We start from the raw sequence: 12,437 nt of genomic DNA, 5'->3' as shown, positions 1-12,437 counted from the left end.
CCTTCTATGATATTTGTGGGGTCTAGAATGTTTATAAGATAGTAATTGGATTCATTCAGAGGCTAACACCATGCCATACATCTCTACACAGCACATAGTTGTACCAAGTTTCGACAAAATTATGTGAATATGAAATTAGAAAAATTAGTGTAAAGTATTTGCTACAAGTTTTAGTTTCATATACTGCTAAGGATTTGTTATTTTGGCTTTGAGACACAGTTTCTGTGCAGTCTGTTCTGGCCTGGGACTTGCTATGTGAACTTGAACTTGAGATAAACCTTCTTTAGCCTCCCTGCTGCTAGGATTAGAGACATGGCCTACCATGCCTGGCTAGAGTATATATTAGTTGGAGTAGACCATAGGTTTCTACCAGCTAAGATATGCCCCCAGCCCCACATTTTATTCTTTCAGATTTTACTGTAAGCTGTTATTACTATGTTTAGTAGGTTCAGAATTAGAATGGAAGGGTTAATCATAGCTCAGTGGTAGTCCACATATTCAAATTATGTTTAAATTATCTAGTAGATAATTTCCTGTACGTTCTTCTTTTTATAGCCTGTGGGATTTCCACCTCTTACGGTCTCTTTCTGAGCTCCTCAGCCCTGCTTGTAGGGTCTATCTTCTTGCATTCTGTCAGACCCCATCTTTTGCTTGCTATCACCTTGCATTTCTCTCAACCTTCATCTCCCCATTCTATGCCTTTCCCTCAGTGTAGAGCTCTTTCTCCTGTGATGACATTTGTGTTAACCCATCTGCCCCTGTCCTAAATATTCATCAGTCCCTTACCTTTCTTACTTTGGCTTGTTTTGCTTCTTTTGGTCTCATTTAGTTTTTTCCTGATTAATATGCTTACTTATGTTCTATTTATTTTATTTAGGTAAAACCACTTCCACTTCTAACCCAAGTAGCCCAGCTCCAGATTGGTACAAAGATTTTGTTACAGATGCTGATGCAGAGGTTTTAGAGCATTCTGGAAAAATGGTACTACTTTTTGAAATTCTTCGAATGGCTGAAGAAATTGGGGATAAAGTGTAAGTTTTTTCATTTCTGTATTATATAAATGAACTTTTTGGTACCCTTACTATTGTTTATAAAAAGTTTAAACAAATCTGATATGATTTCTTTGCTTGTAAAGTTGTAATTTCTTTGATTTTTGTGATGCCATGCCAGTACAATCAGTTACCTTCCTTATAAGGGGCTGTTTCTGAGTACATAGTCAAGTTTTTTCTTCAGTGCTTCAGGTTGATCTTAAACTCAGTAGTCCTACTGCCTTCACCTCCCAGGTAATGGGATTCATTGATAAAAGTCAAGTTTTGGTTCAGAAACAATAGGAATTGATAGATCAAATATGGGTAATAAATAACCAAAGAATGACTGCTAGATCTGCAACTGGATGACTGGTGGATTATGGTATTGTTTACTAAAATGAGAGGGCTAAAGAGTAAACAAGAGCATTAGAAGAAATGGAGTTCTTTGGGCCATGCTAAGTTTGAATGACATGGTAGTTATTCATGAAAGATGAAAAGTAGGAAGTAGATATTGGAGTTTAGAGCTCATACAAGAGGGGGGAAATGATTCTTACTACAAGTATGTTTTGTTGTTGTTTGTTAAAAATTAATTTGAGAGGTTGGGGGTATTGATAACTTAGTGGTGTGTAGAAAACTACTAGGTTTGGTCATTAGTACCTTCAATTTTTTTATTTAGATATCATCTGTCTTAGTCACTTTCTCATTGTTGTAACAACATAACTGATAGAAACAGCTTACTTAAAGGTGTAGAGTTTACTTTGGCTTATGGTTTCAGGAATTTTTAGTTCATTCATCATAAAGGGATAAGTATGCCAAAGGCAGTGTGAAGTGGCCATTTTCATACACACCAGGAAGTAGATAAAGCCCCATCTACCCCCAGTGATCTCTTTTTGTGATTATTGCATTTAAACACTGAGCTGAACTCAAGGAACCCAGTGACAGAGAGGGAGGACTGATGAGTAGAGGGGTTAGGACTGGGCTGGTTTAACCCCCAGAAACAGCTGACCTGACAAGGGTTAGCTCTTGAATCCCAGACTGTTGGCTGGGAATCCAGCATGGGACTGATCAAGACCCCCTGAATGTGGGTGTCTGTGAGGAGGCCTAGGTAATGTATTGAGCCTTGGGTAGTAGATCAGTATTTATCCCGGATATACAAATGGACTTTGAGCTCCCATCCAACAACAAGAGATGCACTCTCATCCTGGACTCCTGGGGGAGGGTCTAGGCCTCACCCTCCCTGGGGATATTGGAGGGGTTGGTGGGAGGGCATGGGAGGAGGGGAGGGACCGGGGATTGACATGTTAAGCCATCTTGCCAGACTTTTATTCATCTGTATAATTTCACATTAAGTGCTAATAAAGTAAGTGAAACCAAAAGAGCTTATGCAGGTAGAAGCATTTTTCTTTATCAATTAGAGATCAACTTCTCTTTATGATATTTGCAACTAGGAAGCATATTATTATATTGACATTTGTTCTTAATGGCTGTTCTTTACCATGGTACTTAGCTCAGTGATTCCTAGACTAGTCCTGTTTGCTAATCGGTTCAGGTTGATCTCTTGTCCAGCACTATTGTCCAAATTCCATATTAATAGCAATTAAATATCACTTCTAGGAACTTAAATTCCTATTAATAGGGACCATCAAGAACTTACTTTGTAGTTCAGAATCAATTGCTTCAGTGAAGTGTTTGATTCTGGGAGAATTCAACTCGTGCTATGTCTGTGTCTAGGCTCTGTTCCTGCCCTCCAGTGATTTAGAGCTGAGTTACCCTTTTGGTCATTTTTGTTGTTGTTGTTGTTTGTTTGCTTGCTTGTCCTGTGCCTAACATTCATGCAAATCTTACAAGCAGCTTTTTAATTTCTTCAAAGTATATCTTGTTGAGGCTTTGGGATTTTAATTATAAAATTTTGTGTTAAATTCATAGTTAATTAGGAAAGGTAATTACTGGGTTGATCTTTTAATCCATGAACACTAATCTGTTTTTTTTAAGTCTTGTCTTTAGCCAGTCGCTCATATCTCTGGACTTGATTGAAGATTTTCTTGAATTGGCTAGTAGGGAGAAAACAGAAGATAAAGATAAACCTCTTATTTATAAAGGTGAGTTATAAGAATGTTTACATTATTAAAAAATTTAAAACACTCACTTGAGCATATATAGACATTTTAAGGAGAAAGGAAACCAAGCTCCCCAGTATCTCACAACCCTGATATGCCAAATTAGCCTGTATTTTCTTTGTCTTTATTCACAGACATCTGGTTGGTCTTTTTCTATCTCTCATCTCTTGTTTCCCCCCTTTCCAACCCCCATTTTAAAACAGGATCTTGATGTTTAGCTAGGCTGGCCCAAAACTCATGATCTTCTTGCCTCAACTCCATGCATGATGGGATTACAGCATTGGTTATTATGCTTGCTTGGTTTGTTTTGCTTTGTTCATTTAAATCTTGTGTATACTTGAGGTCTGTAACATGGCATTATGGGATACAAATAGTAAAATGACTACTACATTGAGTTATATTAATGTATCTCTCATCCTGTTGTTTATTCTTTGGTGACAAGATTTGTTAAAATGGATTTAACAAAAATCTATAATACATAGTCTTTTATCACTGGCTTCTTTCAGTTGGTGAACTAATACCATTGTCAATCTATTTGTGGCAAGCGTTATTAAGTTATACTTTGTTTATGATCTAATATCTCGTTGTCTGCCTAATTCCACATTTTGGTTATTCATTCATTGATATTGTGTGTGTTCTTTGGGCTGTTGTACACACTGATGTTTTGACAGTTTTGAGTTTTTTGTAATTTAAACACTAATTCTCCAAACCCTTTATAAATAGAATTGCCAGGTTGTCGAGTAGTAGTTCTATAGGGTAATTCTCTGTTAAGCTCATTGAAGAGTCTGGAGATTTAGCTCAGTGATAGGGCATGTGACTTGGATGTACAGAGTCCTCAGTTTCCACTCTGAAACCACAAGGAACAAAAATCAGCCTGTTCGGTACCAACACATAGCAGGGAGGCAGACCTTGGAGCTTGAGCTTTTGGCTTAGGGTGTGGGATCCTTGCCACATTTGTCTGTGTTGCCTGTTTCTCTATGCTTTTCAGGTGTCTTGTCTACTTTTTCATGCTTCCTGTTGCTCTCCTTCTCCTCTCTCTTCAGAATAAAGTCCTTGGTTACTCTGATTCTTTTTTCATTTTTTCTGACAGGGTTTCATGGTGTAACAGCTCTGGCTGCCCTGGAACTCACTGTGTAGACCAGGATGACCTCAAACTCAGAGATCCTCCTGCCTCTTTAAACTCACTGAGTGCTGGGTTTAAAGGTGTACACCTCCATCACCTGTCAGTTACTCTGATTCTTAGATTTCAGAGACAGCTTGTAAATCACCATTTTTGCTCCAAGTTCTTGACTTTGTTTTGGGTGCTTTCTTGGTTTGTTTCGTTTTTTTCTTCAGCCTCCCAGGTGATAATATGTATTACATATTTTTTGATCACTAGTAAAGTTGATCTGTTCTTTTTTTAAACATGTTTATCAGTTTATTTCCTTTTTTGTGGTGGGGTTCGAGACAAGATTTCTCTGTGTAACCCTGTCTGTCCTGGAACTGGCTCTGTAGATCATAGTGATCTCGAACTCACAGAGATCTGCCTGGCTCAGTTTATTTCTAATTTTGTAATTATTTGTGTTTGGCAAGCCTTTGTTTTAGCTACTAATGAAGTCTTTTAAGTGACTATTATTACTACTTCTAGGATTGACACTGTGATTTGGTACACCTCATTAGAACATGAGAGCTTTGTAACACAAATAGCCCTAATTGCAAAGTACTAAGTATTTGATAATCTAAAGTTGTTTAAGTATCAGAATTTGGAACACTGGATTTTAATTTAGATTATCAGATTATTATTATTATGTAGCAGAGAATTCCAGAATCTCCAGTTAGGCAAAGTTCCAAAACCAGTGAGGGCAGAGGACAGCCTTGGTTGTCATTTCTCAGGTATTTTCTACCTTTTGTTTGAGCAAGGTACTGGGATTCAGGTATGAGTCACCATAGCCAGTGTGGTAAATTTCTTCGTGGTGTAATTAATTATCCTTTATGTTTCTGCCGAGTGTAGTGACAGAGTACTGTGATTCTGGTACTAGGAAGGCAGAAACAAAAGGGATTTTATGTTCAGTTGGCAGTCTCGGTTGTGGAGTGAAACCCTGTCTCAATACAACACTGAAAAGCAGGGGGATGATATACTTTGTACAAAAGAATAGATAGAGCTCATTTCTGTCTTCCTTTCTGAGATGGAACCTCCGGGTTCTGTACATGCTAGAAAAGAGTGTGCCACTGAGTAATCTCTACAGTGATGTAATTCCCCTTCTTGTTTTGTTTTTGTATGTGTGCCTGTACGCATGTACCTCTGAGTGTGCTTCCTCAGTCACTCTATCATATTACTTGAAAAAGGCTCTCTCACTGAATCAAGCTCCCAGTTCCAGCAAGACTGACTGGCTAGTGAGCCCCTAGCATCACATGCCCACCACCATACCCCACTTTTGCCTGGGTGCTGGGAATCAAAACTCAGATCCTAATATTTGCACAGCAGGCACTGAGCTGTTAACCCTGTTTGTTTCTGTTCCTAAATTCAGAGTCTCGAACTCACTCTGTGTCCTAGCCTGGCCTTGAAGTTCTGATCCTCCTTCCTCTACTTCCCAAGTGGTGTTGGAATTGTGTGCATATTAACCTCTACCACATCTGGTTTTATTTCATACTGAGGATCCAGGGCTCCATGTACTCTGCCAACTAAGCTACACCTCTAATGCTTATTTTGATTTTTGAGACTTATCTAGTTATAGAGTACTAGACTAGGCTGGCCTGGAACTTGAAATTCTCCATTAACCCTTCTAGTACTGGGATTATAGACATGTACTATTATGCTGAGAGAGAGTTTGCGCGTAGGTGTTTGCATATGTGAGCAAGTCCTTCTACCTGGTGGGTACTGGGATCAAATTCATGTTAAGCTTTGTGTCAAGAACCTTAGCCATTCAGTCATCTTGCTTTTAAGTGGTGCTCAAGGAAAAAAATCTGCCAATATTAGCAAATAACACATCAAATTCCTCTTTGAGTTTTCTTATTTCATTTTCAGGTGAAGGTAAGTGGCTCCGGAATATTGACTATTACCGCTTAGATGGTTCTACTACTGCACAGTCAAGGAAGAAGTGGGCTGAAGAATTTAATGATGAAACCAATGTGAGGTATGAAACTTTTTCTGTATGTATAGGTATTTTAGTTTAGGTTCAGTAAAATTGGATGTTTAGTATATTCTCTTATCTTCTCATTTTTAATAAATGATGTAATCGAGACCCAAACCAGGTCAATCACAGCCTTCACCCCAAAATTTGCTCGTGGCGTCCATACATTGTAGTCATTTGAGTCTCACTTCTTTCACTTACTAAAATGTATTGGAACCAGACATGGTAGGTAGCACATGATTTAATTCCAGTATTTGGGAGGCAGAAACAGGTGGATCTTTGTAAGTTCAATGCTAGCTTGGTCTACATAGCAAATTGCAGGTCAGTCAGGACAACATTGTGAAATTTTGTTCCAAGAATATATTTATGATTATTTCCTTTTTATGTTTGAATTCTAGGTCATCATAGGGATATAGACAGTTTGTGTAGCATTACCTTCTCAGGGACTTCTGAATTGTTGCCAGATTTTACAATTAAAGCTATCATGAATATTTTTGTACAAGTTTTTGTCATCAGCGGTATAGGTGTGATACAGTCTGAGGATTGTAATTGTTGATTTGTATGCTAATTGTATTGTGGGTGGATTTTTTTTTCTGAGACAGGGTTTTTATGTATGACAGACTTGGCTGTCCTGGAACTCACTCTGTAGACTGGGCTAGCCTGCAATTCTGAGATCCACTTGCCTCTTGTTTCCACAGTTCTGGGATTAAAGGCGTGCATCAGCACCACTGGCTAATTTAATGTTTATCTATCTAGGAGATTGTCAGTTTTCCACAGTGACTATGGTTTTGTATTCCTTTCAGCAATGTAAGACACTTCGAGGTCTGAATTCTTCTCGGGACTTAGTATTGTCATGTTTTTACAAAATCTAGTTTATTTATTCATTCCAAGTTGTTCACAGGTGTGTTGCACTGTTCTGGAGGAACTGCAATACCAGGTTGATGTGTGGGGTGGACAGAAACTGCTATTCCATCTCTTAGCTCCAAAAATCCATGTAACATACTCTCCTTGGCTAGAGCATACATCAGATATTAAACTGGTCGCAGACACTACACTTGGTTTTAGCCACAACGCTGAGAAACAATCCTGTGATTTTTTTTTTTACTAGCTTTTCTCCATTTGCAAATGATACAGAACCAACTCTAATGTGTATATTGATAATTTTTTATTCAAAACAATTTCATATATACTATATCTTAATCATATTCTATATCCCTATCCCCAGCACCTCTTAATCTTTAAGTCATCTTTAATTACAAGTTGTTGGAGGTTTTAATATTAATAATATAATTATAATCAATATAGTAATGCAGTTTTTCTTTGTTGTGGGAAGCTGATTTGCTTAAACCACTGTAGATAGAATATGCTGCGTGTGTATACTTTTATAATTTTAAAGTTACAATGACTAAGCATTTATTTTACATTTTCATTTGCAGAGGGCGATTGTTTATCATTTCGACCAAAGCAGGATCTCTTGGAATTAACCTGGTAGCTGCTAATAGAGTGATCATATTCGATGCTTCTTGGAATCCATCTTATGACATCCAGAGTATATTCAGAGTTTATCGCTTTGGACAAACTAAGCCTGTTTATGTATATAGGTTCTTAGCTCAGGTAGGTTCGTCATTTGCATTTTTTTCATACTAAACAGAACATGTACAGATGAAATGAATAATGCTTTAGGCATGCACAGCATAGGTCTCTTTTTTTTAGCATAGGTCTCTTAGAAAGAGACAGAGTTGAGAATATTTTGTAAATAAAGCAGATGTCAAGTTAGCTTCAGACAGAAGTCAGAGTTGGTGGTGATCCTAGCACATAGGATGTGTAGGCAGGAGGGTGGTAGTTTCAATGACAGTCCCGGTTGCAAAGTGAAGTTCCCATTTAAAACACAATCAGTCCCCCCTCAGAATTCAGATTTAAGAACATTCAACAAAATTAGAGCTACATTTCAAGGTCGTTTATGTTTGTAGAGTCAAGTTGCCCTTTTAACTGGCACATCTGTTTTAGGAGCAGGTCAGGCATATCCTCTCCATCTGCACTCAAATCTGGGCTTCTCTCAATTACATCCTGGGATTTACTGGCAGATCTTTACTTACTTGATCTTCCTTAGTGTAGCATGTGACTATAAACTCTTTCCTGTTCCTTAAAATGTACAGCTTCTTTATATTTTAGTTTATAAGTAAGGAATAGTATATGTCAACATACTAGCTTATATCGAATTGAAGCTACATTTGAGCTAAAGGAAGTTTTAGTTATTGTTAGCTTATTATATATTACACTAAAATCTGCTTTTTAGCATTATAATTTTAGTACCCATCTAAATTTTTATTTCATGTAACTTTTATTTTTGTTTATCCTGATATCTGCCTGCTCTTTGACTTTCAACAAATATAGAACTATCTCAGGGCAGCACACAGATTCATTTTGGTTAGATAATTTAGAATAACTCTTCATAGTCTAATTTTTTAATTTGATGACAAATTAAGATAAGTTTTCTTGAACAGATGAGGTCTGTCATGAATGGAGCAACACTGCTAGGGATTCTTTGTGGTAGCATATGACCTTGAAAATTTAGCATTTCATATTAACCAGTAACTAGATTTATCCGTAAGTTTCATGTTGACCAATTTTTCTTTATCTGTATAATGTTCCTTTTTTTTCCAAAGGGAACCATGGAAGATAAGATTTATGATCGACAGGTAACAAAGCAGTCACTGTCTTTCCGAGTTGTTGATCAACAGCAGGTTGAACGTCATTTTACCATGAATGAGCTTACTGAACTTTATACTTTTGAGCCAGACTTACTAGATGACCCTAACTCAGAAAAGAAGAAGAAAAGGGATACCCCCATGCTGCCAAAGGTATGTATAGTCAGATTATTAGGTTAACTAACAAACCAAATGTCAACAGGGACCAATGAAATTCTACTACTACAATGAAAGTGAGACTTCTGATTAAAGCTGTGTGTACTTCACAGCTTTTCAGAGACGAAATTTATATTTAATTAACTTTAATCTATATGTTCATATATGAAAAGATGCTCGATTGCTTCTCCATGTAACACAAAGAAGATAGTATTTCTGAAAAGCATGTTTTATGCAAATAACATTCCTAGCCCCCAGAAAGAAATCTGAACAGAAACTTGAAATCATTAAGACTGTATTTTCCCAAGCTTCAAATTGAGGGCATGTATATTTGACTATTAGTAAGTTAGCTGTCTGTTCTCTAACCTTCTTTTCTGTCATAGAGCAATTCGGAATCAGCAAATAGGTATATAAAAATTGCCCATCATCACTAGTCAATAGGGAACAGCAAATCAAAAGCATAATGAGATACTAACTCATACCTGTTAAGGTGACTATTATCAAAGGAATAAAAAGTAGTAAGTATTTGTTAAGATGTGGCTAAAGGGAGTACTTTTGGTAAGAGTGTAAATTAGTGCAGTATGGAGGTTCTTTAAAAAAAAATACAACCATCATGTATTCTCATAGTGTCATATATTTAAATACAAGTTTTGATATTGAGCTATCTGAAATCCCATGTCTGTGTTTATTGCAGTATTAGTCATCGTAGTTAAGACATGAATCTAAATGTTCATCAGCAGTTGAGTGAGTAAATAGAGTGGGATGAATCTTTTAGAAGTGATGGGTATGGTTATGGCATTGATTCTTGTGATACTTTCTTTCATTAGTGTGTCCATGTCTGCAAACTCCAAGTTAAATATATTAACTGTGCAAAGCTTTTTGTTTTCTAAAAGAAATTATGGAGATGTCGATATGAATTACTAAGAATTTTAACTTAGTCTGTATAGTACTTAAAAGTTGCTAAGTATTCTTACACATTACATGGATTGGTTAGTGAATGAATTTTTTCCAGTTGGTCAGTAATGCATTGAATTAGCACTATAATTCACATTTCTTCACTATACATTTATACTGTCTATGCCCTACCACATGCATATAAGACATGAATGATCTTTTATACATCTATTTTAAAAAGGAACAGCAAGCTAGGTGTGCTGGTGCACAATTGGAAACTCAACACTAGAGAGGTAGGAAGATGGGGTGTTTGAGCCCAAGGTCTGCTTAGTGAGTTCTAGACCACACTGTCTTCTTTCTTCAAAAAGAATCAACAAATAAAATAAAATAATATTTCACTGGGAAAGGGCCCCAAGAGACCATGTAGTGATTGGCCTCTTGTATGGGAAACTGGATCAGAGCTGGTAAGTGGTAAAACCATGGCCTTATCTACATGTATTTTTCTGGCACATCGTCTCACTGTGTAGTTTGTGTTTTCTATGTAGTTGCTATACTCCTGCCTCAGCCTCCTGAGTAATGTAATTACAGGGATTTAAAATTTTTCTAATATTTTTGGGCACTCAGACACACACACATATAAGTTTTCTAATGAGTAAAAGTTGAATTTAAAGTTCCCTGACACAGCATTTTTTAAAGAACTTTTTTTTCCTCCCTTGCTTTGTAAAGTAATATATTTGGACATAATGGGGCTTATAAGTATAGATCCCTATTCAGCCCGTACCACCATTTAATTACATGTGTTGTGCTATGGCAGCTATTGGTATAAGTGGGGCTATGATCTTTCATGCATAACTACAGCATGCCATTCCTTAAAAACGTATTCTGAGTTCTGTTCTCTGCTGCCTGCATTGTTTTACTGAGTCCGCGTGTGCGTGCGTGCGTGCATGTGTGTAAATATTTTTGGTTGTTGTTGGATTTTTGAAACAGGGTTTCTCTGTGTAGCCCTGGCTGTCCTGGAACTCACTCTGTACCCCAGGCTACCCTCGAACTCGCAGGGAGTTGCTTCCCTCTGGGATTAAAAGGTGTGCACCGTCACTGCCCAACATTGTTTTCATATAAACCCATTCTGGCCTTGAACTTACTTTATAGCCAAGGGTGACTTTGCGTTCCTGATTGTCTTGCCCTACATCCCAAATACTGTGATTAAGGCTTATGCTTCCATGCCTGTCCTTAAAGAGCTTGATTTTGTGGCAACTTCAAATTTCTTGGACAATAGTTTCAGGACACTTATGTGTTAAAGTAACCATTTTTTATGACTTTTAGCAAACTTTAATAAAAGTATTATTTTTGTTTTTATATTAGGAAACACTGTTTTAATGTTTTGTCTTCATTATGTTACAGAGTGAGTTTTATTTGTGAGAGTGAGAGCCTTGCAGATGTTAGACAAGCAATCTATTGCTGAGCATTCTCAGCTCTTAGCCTTTTCATTGTGTGTGTGTGTGTGTGTGTGTGTGTGTGTGTGTGTGTGTGTGTGTGTGTGTGTATGCTTAAAAGATTCAACTAGTGTTGTCATTGTTTAGGTCTTGTTTAACCTACCATACTTTTGTAATTTTGTAGGTACAGCTTCACTGTCCTATATGGAAGACATGATCTCTCAGCAAAACATCCTGGTCTTCTGGTTCTTACAATCTTTCTAACTACTCTTTCCCAATGTTCCCTGAGCCTTAGGTACAAGGCTCATCTCTAGATGAATAACTACAGGAAATTTGTGACTTCTGAAAGGAGAATAAATGTTCTCCAGGGATGAGTTCTCTAATTGGCTATCCAGAGCCAGATGGTCAGCCCTAAAACATATACATATGAGCAACCCTAAATGGACTCAGCAGGTTGTTCTTATGTATTTATATTTATGTATCCATATAGCAAGAACAATTAAAGACAGAATAGGAAAAGTATAGAAATAAAACAGGAAAGTACAAGGGGAGCTTAGAAGTGTAGAAGGAATGAGTGCGAGTGGCAGGGTATGATAATAGAGGGTTGAAGATCTTCAAAGTATATTATATACATGTATGAAATCATAATGAAATCCATTTGTTGTACAATTAATAGATGGTAATGAAAAAAATCTGGTAGAAAAGGAATGTTATCTAATTGCTATGGGCCATCCAGAATAAAACCACATGGACTATACTCAATAGTCAGAATGGACAGTTAGGCCTTTTCACTTACAGACTTAAGGTATTTTGTTTTTAACCCTTTGCTTTGCCATAGAGCAGAAAAGGAAAGGGAATATTGATGGCTATATTAACACAGGTATTTCAACCCTCTCAAAGTTCTTCAGTGAAAAAAAATAAGCATTGATATCTCAAAGGGTTGTAGTCTCTAAACACTATGTTCTGAGTGTATCCCACAAACTGAAAAGCT

At 37.0% G+C, this 12,437-nt stretch overlaps 1 protein-coding gene and 1 non-coding gene across 13 annotated transcripts in view; one reads left to right on the top strand and one right to left on the bottom strand.

Moving 5' to 3' along the window:
* Atrx (ATRX chromatin remodeler) overlaps positions 1 to 12,437 on the top strand; it is a 134,637-nt gene that overhangs the window by 102,174 nt on the left and 20,026 nt on the right. For all 12 annotated transcript variants that reach the window (XM_040744310.1, XM_040744306.1, XM_040744304.1 and 9 more), the window contains 5 exons: positions 878 to 1,031; positions 3,021 to 3,127; positions 6,150 to 6,258; positions 7,692 to 7,869; positions 8,922 to 9,116. In XM_040744310.1, the coding sequence (XP_040600244.1) occupies positions 878 to 1,031; positions 3,021 to 3,127; positions 6,150 to 6,258; positions 7,692 to 7,869; positions 8,922 to 9,116 (743 nt within the window). The remainder of the gene's footprint in view (positions 1 to 877; positions 1,032 to 3,020; positions 3,128 to 6,149; positions 6,259 to 7,691; positions 7,870 to 8,921; positions 9,117 to 12,437) is intronic.
* LOC121140127 lies at positions 7,157 to 7,340 on the bottom strand. Its single transcript, XR_005876955.1, has one exon. It is a non-coding gene; the product is annotated as a U2 spliceosomal RNA (small nuclear RNA).

The sequence above is a fragment of the Mesocricetus auratus genome, unplaced genomic scaffold (genome assembly GCF_017639785.1).
Source record: "Mesocricetus auratus isolate SY011 unplaced genomic scaffold, BCM_Maur_2.0 Super-Scaffold_100003, whole genome shotgun sequence".
Classification (NCBI taxonomy): domain Eukaryota; kingdom Metazoa; phylum Chordata; class Mammalia; order Rodentia; family Cricetidae; genus Mesocricetus; species Mesocricetus auratus.
This window is presented reverse-complemented; position numbering and strand designations above follow the sequence as displayed.